Source organism: Myxine glutinosa, chromosome 1, assembly GCF_964187855.1.
Source record: "Myxine glutinosa chromosome 1, kmMyxGlut1.1, whole genome shotgun sequence".
Taxonomy (NCBI): Eukaryota; Metazoa; Chordata; class Myxini; order Myxiniformes; family Myxinidae; genus Myxine; species Myxine glutinosa.
The window spans coordinates 418,419,047-418,436,828 of NC_136261.1; the positions used below are offsets into that span (position 1 = coordinate 418,419,047).

A 17,782-nucleotide genomic window follows, 5' to 3' on the forward strand; every position below is an offset into this window, starting at 1 on the left:
TTTATTGATCACCATCGAACACGGCGTCAATCGGCATCTTGCAGAAGCATATCGGTGGCCTCTTCTTCACCCTCTGAAATGGCCGGACTCTCATCATCATCATCATCATCATCATCATCATCATCGATATTGATCTTTGTACGGCTGATGACCCCATGATGATCATTTCCATGGATGGGTTTCACAAACTACACTTGAGTGTACTTTGAATGTATCTGTTCTTGTTTAACTATTTGGTTAAAAGATAAAAACATCTTCATAAACATAAAAAAAGAAAATTTCACATCTTGTAGTTTTTGTTCATCTTTAATCACATCTACAGAAGTGCCGTTGGAACATCTAGAGAAGGTGGAGCTGGATCCGAACAACTTGATAAATCTTTGTAAGTGAAGGAAAACTGCCACAACGTTTTTCTTCTTCACTCCATTTACAGATTATTTAAAATTCCATATTTCCTCCTTTTCATTCTTTCCTTTTTCTTCCATTTTATTTTCCTCTTTATAGAATGGCTTCGGGGTCACGATCAAAATAAATCTCTTGCTCGATGTTGACATATGTCATGGTTCTTGGAGGTATTATGAAGGTGATTTGTGTTATAGTGTTCAAGTTTATAATTAATTCAATTTGAATAAAGGGTTAAAGGTGTATAAATAAATTGATTCAGGGTTTTACTGCCGTTTTACCCAGTGTCTATTACATCACCCCATCTAACACGTTACATGAGTTCTTCATGCCTGTTGTTTGTGTGATTTGTAACCCATTTCCTCCATTCCTGATCCCTCTGCTCTCTTAGGTCTCCGACCATCTCTAATATATCGAGGATGAATCCCTTCTTCCAGTAACTCCTTCTGATCAAACTCCCAAAATCTCTACTTAACACAAATATCTGATATTTTATCCGATTTGTGGAACTGCTTTCTGGAGACGATTCAATCCAAATTTTCCTTCCAGGAACTGTAAATCAACCATCACTACCTGTAAATATTTCTGCCCTTGTGAACCCCACCTCTCCCAAGCCCCGTGGTTTCAGATATTTCCTCCCCTCCCATCTTTAGTTTTCTCCTGTTCGTTGGTTACCTTGCTTGTTGCATCTACCTGTTGTGTACACCTGTTTTCCCCACTGAAACCATGTTTGCTTTTTGTCCTCTGCAACCTCACTCATCCTGAGAAAAACATTATTATTTGTTCCTTTTCTCGAATTTTTAAAGGTGGATGGAGGTTATGTTTTCACCCCTGTCTGTCTGTCTGTGTTTGTCTGTCTGTTTGTCTGTCTGTCTGTATGTCCGTTTTTAAACAAAATATCTCAATAACGTTGTGGACGGATTCGGACGAAATTTGGCCGAGCTGTGGCGTATGTGACAGCGGCGAAATGATTACATTTTGGGGAAGATCCGGATTCGAATCCGGCTAGTACAATTTATTAAGTGATTCTTTAACATTGGGAGATAGGACCAAAAACGATACACAGCAGGATATCTCAAAAAGTTGTGGACGGATTTGGACGAAAATTGGTGGACCGTTTGGGTGTCTGACAAGGACAAACATATTCGATGTTGGTGAAGATCTGTATCTGAATTCGGATATGAGAATTATTTAATTTTTCAGTGATTCTTCACCATTGAGTGATAGGGATAAATCCAACATATAGCAGGATATCTCAAAACGTTATAGACGGATTTGGACGAAACTTATTGGACAGGTTGTGTGTGTGAGAAGGAAGAATCGATTCAATTCTGGTGAAGATCCGGATCCGGATCCAGCTTATATAATTTTTTAAGTGATTCTTCATCATTGGGAAATATGGCCAAAACGATATCTGGCAGGATATCTCTCAAAATTTGTGGATGGATGATTTTGATTAAATGTGATTCTGTATTGTGATTTTCTGTTCCACTGGGATGCAAAACGTAAACTGTTCACCTGGTGGAGATATGCTCTCCAATGAGTGCCGTTCTAGTCTCTTCCTGTTTCTCTTCCATATTTGTGCCACGTTTTGTGTTCCCTTATTATTTTCTTTATAAAATGTCCAGTTTGTGTCACTCACTCTGTATCTTCTCCAGGAAGTTCTTATTGAGTGTGATGAGCCCGTTCAAGTTATTCTCCTCCTTCGAGAAGTCCAGAACTGGGAGCGGTGTCCTCTTCACGGATGTAAAGTCTGACATGGTCTCGAGCCTTGGAATAAAAAGGAAAAACATCAGTTTTAGAAATTCTTGGAAGAGAGAATATTGTTCAAATAATACATTTTTACATATCAAAACAAGTTATCTGTAAAAGAATGGGAAATAATTAAAAATAGAAAATAGATCGAGTGAATTTTTATGTTGATTTTAATTTTTATTCAGAAGTGCAGATTCTGGAGGAGCCTAATCGAGAATAAAGTAAACAGGTAGAAAACAAACGATGAACAGTATGGAAAGAGTGTGTCGGTTCGGGTTGGAGAGATTGAAGTGTGCTTTGGGGAAAGAATAAATCAATGATGAATGACATGATTGAAAGATGAGATGAAGACCACAAGGCAAGCAATGCAACAGCCATGGTGAGTCAGTTGGTCCTGGACTCAGCTTCATGACAGGAGATGGACTGAAGAAAGGAAAAGTTCAGAAGTGATGGGATAGAAAACCGGCTGTCTGCAGAAACAAGACCTGGGTGAGAATAATCCAACGATGTGTTTGTGGTGGGACGTGCGACAACACCATTCTCAGAAGACATGTTTATTAATGTTGACCTGTTAGTGTTTCCATCTGAACTCCTCGGACAAGCTGCACAGAATCCAGGTTCACATGTTATAAACTATGTCTTTGTCCATCAATCTCCTTGTAATTCATGAATCCAGGATCAAATGTTATACACCATGTCTTTGTCCATTGTCCATCAATTTCTTTGTAATTTATGTTGATGTACACAATCTAATAAAGCATTTGCCCATTTGTCCTGTACTGTTAGACAGTGTATCGTGTTCGGTGCATGGACAACACTTGCATACCTATGATTCCATATGGAAGAAATTGTTTATTTTCCCTGAATCTGTAACGTTTGTTGGGTGAGGTGTTAATTGTGAAAGTTGATGAGAGTGGAAAGATAACAAGCATTATTGGGGGAAAAAGTCAGGGGTATAGAAAAGGCTCCTCTATATGGTATGTGCCATGGGGCAAACCATCGAAAAGAAGGGACATTCAATAAAATCTCGTGTGCATGCTGGACTGCCCTTGTGTTCTCAGGAGGAACCAAGTAATGTTCTATAAAAGTTCATATAAAGGGGCGCCCGACATCTGACAAATAAAATACATTTACTTCTTCATGCAGCTGCATGAATCAAATTGGCGCTGCATTATATGTCAAGATGCATATTATTATATATCAATATGCATCTTACTTTGAATTTCCCCGAGCAACGCCAGGTACTTCAGCTTGTGTTTTATATTTTGAACACTGTAGAACACAAATCCCCTTGTTGGCGCTTCCAAAAACCTCCACTTTGGCAGTATTTGGACAAACGCAAATTCCCTCTATATTGACTGATCAAATTTTCCGCTCACGCTTTCAGCATTGGAAAATATCGAGATTCAGTCAAATATGGATTGTGCTCAGAAACACAAACCAAGAGTTGAAAAGACCCTTCCATGTCCTTTTTCTCAAGACAGTCTGAGGTAAGGTGTTCCATTAATTCTCTTTTGAAATAATTTGTAAGGGAATGAGGAATGATTAGAAAGAGGAGTTGGAGAAAAAGGTGACCATAGATCATGGATGGACATGGAGAGAAGAAGGTGAGCAGAAATCACAGATGGACATGGAGAGAAGAAGTAATACGACCAGGTGGAACACGAGAAATTAGCAGAACAGAATATTCATGGATGTTCGAGACTTCGTGTGCATCAATGAACACAGCAGATCTCGACAATTGAGAAATTAATAGTCCACAGTGACGAGGATGGTAGAGAACGAAGATAAGGTGAGAAAGGATTGAACTAAACAAGCTAAACTCAAATGAGGATCAATGAGGATTAAAGAAGCTTATTCAAGTTTTTGCCCAATTAATAACACAAATGAACTTCAGAATGACCTCCTCTCTTAGTCAGCCCAAAACTGTTCATTTATAGACCAGAAATAGGGAAGGAAATCAAGGGAGGAAAATACTCAAGTTCACAAGAAAATACTGAGTAACCCGAATAAGAAACTTCTTGTTCACCCTGTGTGTTCTTCCCTCACCCCTATTCTTTCCCTAACCCTCATTCTTTCACTACCCCTCATCGTTTCCCTACCCCTCATTCTTTCCCTACCCCTCATTCTTTCCCTAACCCTCATTCTTTCCCTAAACCTCATCCTTTCCCTCATCCTCATTCTTTCACTCACCCTCATTTCTCAAAGTCTCCCTCGTTTTTGTCTTGGTTTTATCATTTATTAAATATCTTCAAATGTTTAAAACAGGATTGGGTCAAAAACATCAGGCTGTGCTGGTAATGCGTCAGACACCAATGCAGTCTCACCTTTTTAGCAGGTCCTTGGAACACTGAAAAGGAAGAAAACAAAGGATGAGATCAAGATATTTGAATAAATGAATGTTTCTTTTTATTTATGAAATTTTGGAGAGTTCACAGAACACGATACCCCACACAGTGTTCAATGAAGTGCTTCAATTTTAATAAAATAATGATTTAAAAGATCGTCATTAAAAATATCCAGGGGTTTAGTGTTACTGAAGCAATCTTGCACATCACCCTTTTACACTGCATATAAGACGACATTTTGTCACAGTTTAGGAGATGGAGGCTTTATTTATCACCAGAGAACACAGAATCATCAGCATCATACTGGCAAATGACCACTGGGTGACAAATGTCCGATCGTTTTTACTCCCGAGGCGAACTCCCGAAATCTTGGCGGTTATTTTTATCGCACACGCGGGATGGAAGTTAGCGAAGGCGCTTACCAGAATGGAAGCACATGGGTTTATTCCCGAACCCACAACGAATAAACGAACACAACAAATGAAAAATGCCACAATAATGATTTAATAAAAATAAATGCAAGACGAAATAAATGTTGAAGAAAACTAATTGCAATTCCTACATTGCGGATCCTCCAGTCAGACACAAATACGAATACACAGGGGAATTATAAAGTAAAACAAATATTCTTTTAAAAAAACAGTAAAATCAATGTTCTTTGCAACTGTTGGTCTGATTGGCACAAAATTTTCAACAAGTGATTGGGTAGACCTGTAAAAGTTTTCCTGCGAATTATGACGTCATAGGTCATATGGTATGGGTGGCATATTGGAAAAGCACCTTCAACTTTGCCCCTCTATATCTCAGAAACGGCTCAATGGAAAAAAATGGAGCCATGGCTTTTTTGAAAGAACTCTGCATTGGGACAAAAATATGTTTATTTAGGTTATTATAAGTGCTAACATTATGAAGTTAGAATTCGACAAATTTAACTCTTGATGCTATGAATATGATATTTTTTTGCATGACGTAAGTGAAAAAAAATTCAGAATCCTTATTTTTTTAACGTCATAGGTCACATGGTTTGGCCACCATATTGTTTCTCATGAAAAATACGAAAAACCCTTTTCCTCCAAAACGGCTGAACAGATCGAGCCCAACTTTCACATGCATGATCGCATACCCATGACAACACAAAGTTCAGTGACCATGACATCATAGGACACATGTTTTAGGATGACGTTCCGCAACCTATGGGTCGCTTGATCCCAATGTTTGGATCCCAAAAACCCAATGTTTGGGTCACGAAGGATTTTCAATGGGTTGCACGATCGTTTCAGAAATCGCGGGAAAAAAACTATCGACGATTTACTTCTCCCGACTGAACAGAACAGAGATCAAACGAATGCCAACACAAACTTTATAGTGTGGACTCTTCTGCCGCGTTGTACCGATGTACCACGATGTACCACGCGTGCATCCGGTCAGTCAGATCATACGTTTAGTTTCCGACACTCAAATGTCCATTGATTTTCATTAGAAAGATTCAGCTGTGAGCGTAAGGTACTCGCCATGGCTAGAAATATCAGCCTGTGTTCCTGAACTATGGGTTCACCTTGAATATCGATAAGCACAATGTTTATCGACCACAGTGTTGATATGCCTTCACGTGTTGGCCAACGAGTCCCTCAGGCCCCAAAAGCTGAAACGGCACCTCGAGAAGAAACATGGAGATCATGTCAACAAGTCGCGGGAGTTTTTTCTCCGGAAAGAACGCAAGATGAACAGCAAGTCAGTAATTAGTTTGGCTGTTTTTCCGTCGAAGGGACTGACCAAGGCCAGCTACCTGGTGGCGGAGAATGTAGCCAAAGAAAAGAAACCGTACGCTATTGCGGGTAAGTTTTTTTTTGTAAAAGTTTTTCACTGCATTGGCGGTTTGTAGGTTTATAAAGTAATACATGGCGCTGTAAGTATAGTTAAATTTAGTTTTTCATTTCGTCTTTAGAATATTGATGTGTCGGGTTCTTGCTTACTATTACTCGTGCCATGTATACGTTGGTATATCACAACTTCGTAAGTTTTATTGTTTGTTGCAATACAGCCATTCTTAAACTTTGCCTCTTTTTTTAAAGTACGTATGGCAATCACATCGTACATATTGAATTTTTATAATGCCTTGGAACAGCGGTTCTTAACCTGGGGGTCGTGACGTACGCGCTTATGTGAACAAAATACTGTTTGTGGTATGTACGTTTGTTAGGTTCCTAAAAATGGGCTCAACAAATTGATATGTTATTTATGACCCCTTCATGACCCCCGGAAACCCCTGTGAAAACACGGGAAGACTGTGTTGGCGTTTGTACCGATGGTGCGGCATCGATGACAGGTCGGCGCAGCGGTGTCATTAAGCTCATCCAAGATGTGGCACCAGAGGCAAGCTGGACCCACTGCTTCCTCCACCACGAGGCATTAGCGGCGAAAGAGAGATATCACCTGGACTTGCCGAAGTAATGGACATTGCAGTGAAAACAATCAACCATCTCAGGAAGAGCGCCCTAAATTCGAGATTGTTTGCAGAGCTGTGTAAGGAGCAAGATGCAGAACACACCACGGTGCTGTATTTTGCAGCTGTTTGCTGGCTCTCCAGAGGAGATGCCAGAGGAGATGCTCCAGAGGAGCAAGATTGTATGAACTTCGCGACCAGGTCCTCGCATTCTTGGAGGTGGCTAGGTCAGACCTGGCAGTCTACTACAAAAACAACAAATTCATCGCAACATTGGCATACATGACCGACATCTTCAACTTGTTGAACAATCTGAACATATCGTTCCAGGGCAAAACGAATAAGCAGGCGATATCCGTGTTCGTAATCTATGACAAGATAGCGGCGTTCAAGTCAAAGCTGGATCTATGGAAGAGAAGAGTACAGACCAATGATGAATTCGACATGTTCGAAAACCTGGATGATCTGCTCAGCAAGAGTGTTGAGGAACGTGTGGACATGAAGGATGTCATCGTCGAACATCTGGTGAACCTGCGCAAACGATTTGATGAATACTTTCCTGTTGATCCACGCGTGGAGAAGAAATGGATCCGAGACCCTTATTCAGTCGACGTTCACCAGTGCTGCAACTTGTCCAACAGATTGAAAGAGGACTTGATCGGCATCGTGTCCGACGGTACACTTGAGACACTGTTCAGGAAGGACACTTTAGTAAAGTTTTGGCTGACAGTGTCGCATGAGTACCCAGAGATTGCACATCTCGCGGTAAAGTTTCTGATGCCATTCACGACGACGTGGATGTGTGAGGCAGGTTTCTCAACGGTGACATATCTGAAGACCAAGTATCGAAACAAACTGGAGACGGTGGCCCTGTGCGCCAACCTGGGAAACGCATTGTCGCCGCTTCAAAGCCGAATCAATGATCTCGGAGCCAACATGCAAAATCAACCGTCGCACTGATGTGGATAATCCACATCTACAATGTTGCTAACGGAACATTTGAATTAGGCTTGTAAGTTTCACTTTCGGGTTTAATCAGCGAAAGTTGTTTATTTTATGTTGTTCATGATAATGGAACATTGAACCTGGATATAAGTTCAGATGCATGTTGGGTTTTTTCAGTAAAAGTTATTCTTGTTTTGTTTATCAGTTCATGTTACATATTAAGTTCATCATCTATTCACGATGAAGATTAAAATAAAGTTCAAACACCTTGTCTTGGTGTGTCACTTTAATAATTAAAGTTTTATTCTATTTCACAAAAGATACACCGCCAATGAATGTTGTGAGATTCATCTTCATCTTCATCTTCATCATCTTCAGCATCTTCATCTTCATCTTCATCTTCATCTTCTTCATTTCATCTTCATCCGGATTCATCGTGGGGGCGGATTCATCTCTTCCGAAGCAGCTAACAAGGCAGGGAGTTTACGCCTGATTGGCTGACAATAATATCAAGTGGGCGGTGTCTGTGATCTACGTCGCTGCTCATTCTCAAGGGGGGCGTGGTCTCTCGCTCTCTCTCTCCTCATGGTCATGGAGATCCGTACAAAATAACAACAAAATAAGGACAGTGTTTTGTATGATTGTCGTCACTTTGCTTTATTGTTCAATTACGAATTGTACTACTGTACAAAGACGATGGAACGAACCCTTCCCAGGATATTAACGTCATAAGCAATCGATATTTCCGTGACGGTTTGTGTGGGGAACGGGGGGGGGGGGGTGAGGGTTCTATGGGTCGCTACTGGATGCCTGGGTTTTTTATTGGGTCCTGGGCTAAAAAGGTTGCGGTACGCAGGTTTAGGAGTTGTGACGTTTTGAAGCATAAACCTTAAAACCCATCTCCTCCCTAATTTTTGAAGATATCGAGTGGAATATTTACACATATGTTCCGCATGTCGGGAAGCTCAAATTGTCTTTTGAAATTTGTGTCAAGTCACATAGTTTGACAGCAATATTTAATTGAATGAAAATCTTTAAAACCTTCTATCTCTTGAACTGCTTCATTGATTGACCTGAAACAAGGAATGCCTCGGCCTGTAAAATATTTAAATGGCAATTATGACGTCATAGGTCATGTGGTACGGGCGCCATCTTGGAAAAAACGAAAAACTTTTCACATCGATATCTTCAAAAGTGCTGTCTGGAAAAGATTGAGACATGGCTCATTGTAAAAAAAACTCTCCAGGTAGAATAAAGTAAGTGAATGATGATGTCATAGGTGCCTCCATTATGACGTGATAATTCGAAAAGCAGCCGAAAACATCTGATCGTAGATCCAATATAGTTTATATACCCCACAAGGGTTAATAACACGACCCTTCTTGCCACTAATATGGAGTTCTGCCAAGGAGATTTTCGTGGCATTTTTCCAAGGCCGCTTCTCATTCAAAGGTAATAACACTTATGGCAATGACATCATGTTAATGATATTACGACCACACTCCACAAGGGGTTTTTTGACTTGCGATATTGCCCCCCAACCTTCCCACCCGACACTCTTACGGAAGTTAATTTTATTATAGAGAATTTAGAATGATGAGGCACGGTCTGATATTTTCAATGACCTGATCTAACATAAGTAATAGTAATAATAATTAGCAATAATAATGTCATGTTTAAGACAGTGGATAAGGCCACTGGGTGATGAATGGCCGATCGTGTTTACTCCCAAGGCGAACTCCCAAATTATTGGTGGTTCTGGAACTGTGAGATGAAAGGCTGCGAGACGTTTATCTACGCGAAACACACGGGTTTATTCCGGAACCCACGACAAATAAACGAACAAAATAAATGAAAAATGCCACATGATTAATTTAATAACAATAAACAAAAGAGGTGCAAATGAAAGGTGAGGTAAAACTAAATCCGAATTTGAGACGTCTTCATTCAATCACAAAAACACACAAGGAAAATAGAAAATAAAATAAATGTTTGCTTTTAGTCGGCCGGCACGCAGCTCTTGTCTCAACAAGGACTTTTAGATGCTTGGTGGTCGTTAACTGCTAAGGTTGGTCGACGAAAGGACTGCGTGTCGAAGTGCCCCAAAATTGCGCTGTCAGCCATGTGAGCGCACTGAGCTGTGAATCAGGCAGACAAACGTCCTCCTCTCAATTCCAGGCCAGCAAGCACAAAGCGGCCCCCAGCTCCCCCAAAGAGCACCACCATCACCAATCCCTCCTCCTCACGATAAAAGTTGTCCAAACCACTCTTTCTCAGTTTTCATCTTCAAAGCGTGCACAGAGAAAAAAAACCAGCTCCTTCACCAAGCACAAGAGCCAAAAGAGAGACACGCTCTTCTTCCTCCATGCCAAAACTATCTGACCTAGAGCCTGACTCTTTTCCCAACCGTCGTTTCTACCCACAACCTTCTGCATGACGTCACCCCGACCAATGGTCGAGCTCCATCAAAACACCCCATGTCGTCCACCAATGAAGAACTTTGGGGGGCGTGGCCCGCCGGTTACGATTCCTTGGGTGCGGAGTTTAATTCGCTCGGGAATGTACGGGTTCTGTCCGCATGCAGTGGACAGCCATCGTTGTTTAATGGGGGTGGTTGCATGGCTGACCTTGTAAATGTACAAACATAGGGGAAAAGCCACAGGGGGTAATCACATAATGGGAGAAACTAGCCTTAGACCCTACCTAGTTAACACAAAACCACCCACCGTGTGGTGACACGTACACAATCTTAAGCTCACAGTTTTCTCGACTTAAACACATTGAGATGTCTCCTACCCGTCCATGGCCCATGCTACAACTATACAGTGCTACCTTTATGATGGGATTCCACCATCTACCCCCACAAACATTACAATAATAGGGATAATAACATGACTCTCTGCTGCTCCCATGGTGAGTGGGTGTACTAGTCAAATAAATATTAAATATAAATTTTCCTTAGTGGGTGCAGGGAAGTGTTTTAGACACTCACAAAAATAGAGAAAAAACCAAATTGATTTCTTCAAAATTCCATCAGGATTAGAACATCACCAGGCAACGCTGGGGGTAAACGCCTGCTGGTTTATGATAAACCACACCTGTAGAAAAGAAACAGCCTCCAGTTTCTGGAATGCTGTGTCCATTGTGGATTTTCCTTGACGTAGGTCCTCCATCTGCTGCGCCAGTTTCTCCATCTGCTTCCCAAGAAGAGAAAGTTTCTCCATTTTCCTCTTGTTGATTTCACTCTTCATCAGATCCACAGATTCATTCACAAATTGGCACACCAACCTCCGCTTCTCCTCCAAACTGTCCTCAGCATCTCTGCTGGAGTTCTGGGAGGAATCATTGTTTGAATTTTTAAAAAATCAGGAAGAAACTCTTGGAGAAAATGTAGAAACTAACAAAAGGAACAATGGATTATGGCTAATAGGATTAGATCACTGGTACCAGGTGTGGGTTTTGAAGGTAAAATGAAGTGGGCACTCTTATCTACAAAGATGATTGAGTCCAGGAACCAATCGGAGATTTTAACCTCTAATAAGTCTAAATTAACATTTAATTATTTCAATTTTTAAGCGGTGAAGCCGTTTCCACATTTGGTTTTGTCCGGCAATCAAAAAATGAAGAAGACGAACCTTTCTAATCCACCGTGTTCAATGCTAATGTGTTCGAAAGGGTAATTCTAAAGGGTGATTCGAAAGGTTTTTAAACGGTAATTCAAAAGGGTAATTCTCATGGGTTTTATACGGTAATTCTAAAGGGCAATTATCTTGGGTTTTAAACGGTAATTCTAAAGGGTAATTTTCATGGGTTTTAAATGGTAATTCTAAAGAGTAATTATCTTGGGTTTTAAACGGTAATTATAAAGGGTGTTTAACGGTAATTCTAAAGGGTAATTCTCATGGGTATTAACCGGTACTTCTAAAGGGTAATTCTCATGGGTTTTAAACGGTAATTCTCATGGGTTTTAAACGGTAATTCTCATGGGTTTTAAACGGTAATTCTGAAGCGTATTTCTCATGGGTTTTAAACGGTAATTCTAAAGGGTGAATGAATGAATGAATGAATGATCCTTTTAAGGCCATTTTCCCCGCTAGAGCAGGGGTTGGCCTTGCGGGCCCCATGACAATCATGGTTCCCTGTTTGAGGCAATGTTTTTATAGCCGGATGCCCTTCCTGGCACCAACCCTTAGTCACCTCTTACAATGCACAGGGATACGGTGTACCTATTCTAAATCAGGGTACACACCGGGATCATTCATCCCAGCAAGCTGGTACTCAATTTGCCGACCTCGGAAGGATGACAGGCTGAGTCAACCCCCCTGTTGTTAATTTAGCGATCGACCGGGATTCGAACCCAGGATCCTCGGATCCAAAGCCAGCACCCTAACCGCTAAGCCAACACCAGGCTACTCTAAATTCTAAACTCTAATTCTAATTCTAAAGTGTGTTTAACAGTAATTCTAATGGATAATTCTCATGGTTTTTAAACGGTATTCTAAAGGGCAATTCTTATGGGTTTTAAACGGTAATTCTAAAGGGTGTTTAACGGTAATTCTAAAGTGTAATTATCATGGGTTTTAACCGGTACTTCCAAAGGGTAATTCTAAACGGTTTTTAACAGTAATTCTAAAGGCTAATTCTCATGGGTTTTAAATGGTAATTCTAAAGGGATTTAAACGGCAATTATAAAGGGTTTAAAAGGGTTATTCTAAAGGGTAATTCCAAAGGGTTCTACTAAAGGGTTTTCTTGGAGAAACGCCATCCTCTTGGAGTTATCTGGAGGTGACATCCGTCACACTTCGGGAGCCATTGGCAGTCACTTGGTGTCAGGTTCGGTAACCAGTGACTTCCATCACAATATGTAATTGTTTGGTGTATTTTTTATTTTAATCTCATGATTTATCACGAACAATTATCATTACTAAAGGATGTATTTTTTTCTACGTAGGAGTGATCGAATTGACAAAGATTCCCACAAATCTAAACTAATAATAATTATATAACCCCGAGCTTAGGTGTTGTCTCCTGATCCTCTCCTTGGGGTGTTGGGTTGAGGGGGTAAGGTTGGGCAGGGATTGGGAGAATGGGGGAATTATTCTCTCGCACATGACCTCTCATGAGTACTCTGAGAACGTTTGAAAAACATGTGCCAGTAACACATTGGCCAAGTTGTTAGCTCACACATACACATACAAACATGCAATTGTTGGATTAATTGTTTGCTTCATTCTGTTTGCATCGTTATTTCTCTTCTGAATCTTTTGTTATCGTACATCCCATCACAAAACAACCACGACTTATTAGAAGAGAAACAATGGCTGAACACCTCCGTCGAGTGCATTCAGTTTTTAAATGGGGAACGGGGTGGGGGACATCACCCTTTCCAAGAACACCCATTCCTTGGTGATTCCTACCTCTGTTTGCTCTTTCTCTTCCTGAACCTGCTGTAGTTGGGATGCAACGCTCTGCATTGACTGTGACACGTGATGACACTTTGCAGCCAAAACACCCTGAACAGAATAAAGAAACAACAGAAGTGAAGAATCGTGAACCTGTGGTGGATTAAAAAGGAACATTCTGCACAAAATTAAATAAATCCTGCACATTATATACATTTGTGAGAATATCACAGTGAAGACGATGGCCGTTTGTTCAAACTTTATAACAATCTCTTTTCTTTCAATCTACAGCTGGACAAGAAAAAGTCGCAGAACGACATCAACCACAAAAACTGTTTCTCAACTGTATTCAAGGTCGATGTTTGGTGAAGCACTGAATCTGTCATGATTACATCACTCTACATTAAATTAATTATTTAATTATGTGGCAGGTAGTTGAACTGAGATTATATGACGTCACTGCCTTTTTTAATGTTTAAGTTGGAAGATTGAAAGTTGCTCTGGGCCATGAATGTTCTTCCTTATTACAAAACAAACTGAGTTTCTTGTGGTGGATTCTGAACCCTCATCATGTTAATGTAAAATCAACAATTTCACCTTTTTATCAGATGGTCACATGAAAAGCTTATTCATTCCTCTTTACGGATTGTGCAGGTGAATGATCAACAACAGCACATGATAAACAATTCTGATGAGACACTCATTCTCAGAAATGTCCCATTTGTGAGGAATATTCCACTTCCATTATGTAATAAGATGATCAGAAATCGATAATTGATAATCGGAAACTAAAAAAAAAATTCAGGTGCAACCTCAAGCACAATACATTAAACAAACATTTTGGATATAACACAAACCAGAACCATTTTCATTAATTTACTCGCCTTTAGTTCAGAATGAGCAATCTCCACAGAAACAACTTTGTGGTCCTCATGTTCTCCACCCATGCACGTGACGCACATCAAGCTCTCATCATCCTTACAATAGAGTAGGATTGGCTTTCCATGTTTTGTACATCTTAGTTCCTCAATCTTCACTCCAGGATCCACCAGTTTGTGCCCTTTCTGTTGATGAGGCTTCAGGTGTTTCTCACAGCAGAGGATCTCACAAGGTACACACCTCCTCGCTGCCTCTCCATTACAAACCTCACAACGACTCTCAGTGCCGCCAGTGCCTCCCTTCTTCACATTCACAATATTTTCCATTAAGTAGGCAATGGTCACATTCTTCTTGAGTTTTGGTTTATGTGCAAAAACCTCACGGCAATTTGGACAATCACAATCTTCTTCCTTCCTCTCCCAGTATGTCTCTATACACACACGACAAAACGAGTGGCCGCATGGCAAACCAACAGGCTCCTCATAGACCGCAAGGCACACTGAGCAGGTGAGTGCATCCAAATTATCTCCCATATCAGAGGAAGAAGAAGCCATCTCCTTGGCGTCAGAGAAGAGTGTGAAGCAGAGTTGAATTAAAACCTGCAAATGGAGATTAAAATGAAGAAAAACTAGAGCTATTGAAACTAATTATATTGAAATAAATAACTAGAAGCATGGCTTCATTAGAACACATACCTCTGCATACCTCGTTAGAACGCATACCTCCACCAGGCTGAACAGTTTATAAGTTTTGTAGTCCACTGATAGGCTGGAATTGTCTCCGGACCTAAACCAAAATCTAATTGGCTTGTTGTTGTCACCTACCAAACTCATCCACCAAGTTTTCTCATATCTCGTCCACAACATTTTGAGATATCATGATATATATCGTTTTTGGACCCCTCTCTCAATGGTGAAGAGTACCTAAAAAAAAGGTAACCATATTCTCGAAGCCGCATCCGGATCCGGATTCAGATCTTCTCCAAAATCTAATCACTATTCCATTGTCACAGACCCAACTCATCCACCATGTTTCGTCTGAAACTTTTTGAAATATCGTGCTATATATTGTTTTTGGCCCTCTATCTAAATGGTGAAGAATTACTTTGAAGAATTTTTATGTCCGGATCCAGATCTTCACCAAAATCGAATCAACTTGTCCTGGTCAGACAACCAACCAGTCCACCAAATGTCGTTTAGATCCGTCCATAACGGTTTGAGATATCCTGCTAACAGACAGACCGACAGACAGGGGTGGAAACATATCGATGCTCTGTCTACCTTCAGTGGTGGAGGTAACAATTACGTGAGGAATAATTATCATTCAGATTCAGGGTATTAAAGTGTGTGTGTGTGTGTGTGTGTTTGTCGTGTAAGTTAAACAGTTAAAACGAAGGAGTATGTGATTGAAAGGGTTTGAGGATAACTGAAATGGTTAGAATGTGTTGGTTGCCATGTTGGATTTTCAACATGAAACACTTACTTTTGATGGGAAGAGAGAATCACAAAACAGAGGGATTGTGGGTAACAGTTGAAATGCTGGCAGCAAATAAATTTCGATGAAGATTATTGTTAAATGGAGTAATGAAGATCAGGGTTCAGTGAGAAATGCAGTTTTTTGGTATACATAGTCGAGGCTCGTGGAAGATCGGGAGCTCGTACGAGTGCAATGAACGGATTAGAAAGTGACAGGACAAAAGGAACAGCATAGAGAGGGGGGAAACACCAACAGCAGAGAGAGGGGGGAAACACCAACAGCAGAGAGAGGGGGAAACACCAACAGCAGAGAGAGGAGGGAAACACGAACAGCAGAACCAAAGTAGTTGAAGGCCAAAGGGTTATTGAGGGTCTCATAGGGTCTTGAGGGTCTTGAGGGCCTTGAGGGGTTAATTTGTCCGAAGAGACTTCAGGAACAAAAGTTAAAGCTCTCAGATGTTTAGGGTTTGAAGGGTCTGAACGGTCTAAAGTCAGAGGTTTGTTAAGGACTTTGAGGTCTAAAGGCTGAAGGGGTCTGAGGGTTTAAAGGGTCGAAGGTAAAAAGTCTTTAATGGTCTGAAAGGTGTACGGGATTTAAAAGGTGAAAATATCTCAAAGGTATGTTCCAATAGTAGGTAATTAACGTCACACCACATGTCAACACTTGAGTAACAACATGGCAGCTATTGTTAAATTCCCCGAACTCGAGTGTTCTATGGCTCTGGGTTAACGAATTGTTTTTCTATATAAGATGGAGGTTCATGGAAGAGTAAAACCAGATGTTGGCTAAACGGTTAAAGTGGCTGGCTTAAGATTGCAATGTCCTATCATGCAAGTGGGGTCAATCTTGGATCTGTATTACATAATTGAGTGAAAGATGTTTTTAGGGCCAAGTGGGGTCAATCTTGGATCTGTATTACATAATTGAGTGAAAGATGTTTTTAGGGCCAAGTGGGGTCAATCTTGGATCTGTATTACATAATTGAGTGAAAGATGTTTTTGGGGCCAAATGGGGTCAATCTTGGATCTGCATTTCATAATTGAGTGAAATATGTTTTTGGGGCCAAGCGGGGTCAATCTTGGATCTGTATTACACAATTGAGTGAAAGATGTTTTAGGGGCCAAGTGAGGCCAATCTTGGATCTGTATTTCATAATAGAGCATAAGATGTTTTTGGAGCCAAGTGGGGCCAATCTTGGATCAGTATTACATAATTGAGTGAAAGATGTTTTAGGGGCCAAGTGAGGCCAATCTTGGATCTGTATTTCATAATAGAGTATAAGATGTTTTTGGGGCCAAGTGGGGTCAATCTTGGATCAGTATTACATAATTGAGTGAAATATGTTTTTGGAGCCAAGTGGGGTTAACCTTGGATCAGTATTTCATAATTGAGTGAAATATGTTTTTGGGGCCATGTGGGGTCAATCTTGGATCTGTATTACATAATTGAGTGAAATATGTTTTGGGGCCAAGTGGGGTCAATCTTTGATCTGTATTACATAAATGAATGAATGAATGAATGAAATGATCAGTATTACATAATTGAGTGAAATATGTTTTTGGGGCCAAGTGGGGTCAATCTTGGATCTGCATTACATAATTGAGTGAAATATATTTTTGGGGCCAAGTGGAGTCAATCTTGGATCTGGATTACATAATTGAGTGAAGTATGTTTTTGGGGCCAAGTGGGGTCAATCTTGGATCTGTATTACATAATTGAGTGAAAGATGTTTTTGGGGCCAAGTGCAGTTAATCTTGGATCAGTATTGCATCATTGAGTGAAATATGTTTTTGGGGCCAAGTGGGGTCAATCTTGGATCTGTATTACATAATTGAGTGAAATATGTTTTTGGGGCCAAGTGGAGTCTATCTTGGATCTGTATTACATAATTGAGTGAACTATGTTTTTGGGGCCAAGTGGAGTCAATCTTGGATCAGTATTACATAATTGCGTGAAATGTTTTTGGGGCCAAGTGCGGTCAATCTTGGATCAATATTACATAATTGAGTGAAATGTGTTTTTGGAGCGAAGTGGGGTTAATCTTGGATCAGTATTACATAATTGAGTGAAATATGTTTTTGGGGCCAAGTGGGGCAAATCTTGGATCTGTATTACATAATTGGGTGAAATAT

The 17,782-nt window shown here is 40.4% G+C and overlaps 1 protein-coding gene across 8 annotated transcripts in view; it reads right to left on the reverse strand.

Annotated features, from left to right (window-relative positions):
• LOC144888257 (E3 ubiquitin/ISG15 ligase TRIM25-like) overlaps nucleotides 1-17,782 on the reverse strand; it is a 1,054,438-nt gene that overhangs the window by 7,552 nt on the left and 1,029,104 nt on the right. For 4 of the 8 annotated variants that reach the window (XM_078770579.1, XM_078770583.1, XM_078770578.1 and 1 more), the window contains 5 exons: nucleotides 14,180-14,773; nucleotides 13,311-13,406; nucleotides 10,992-11,225; nucleotides 4,485-4,507; nucleotides 2,045-2,172 (listed from right to left, as the gene is read on the reverse strand). In XM_078770579.1, the coding sequence (XP_078626705.1) occupies nucleotides 2,045-2,172; nucleotides 4,485-4,507; nucleotides 10,992-11,225; nucleotides 13,311-13,406; nucleotides 14,180-14,728 (1,030 nt within the window). In that variant the 5' untranslated portion in view covers nucleotides 14,729-14,773. Of the gene's footprint in view, nucleotides 1-2,044; nucleotides 2,173-4,484; nucleotides 4,508-10,991; nucleotides 11,226-13,310; nucleotides 13,407-14,179; nucleotides 14,774-14,879; nucleotides 16,758-17,782 lie in introns of those variants that run through there. The other 4 variants (XM_078770584.1, XM_078770582.1, XM_078770577.1 and 1 more) reach the window with 4 other exon arrangements.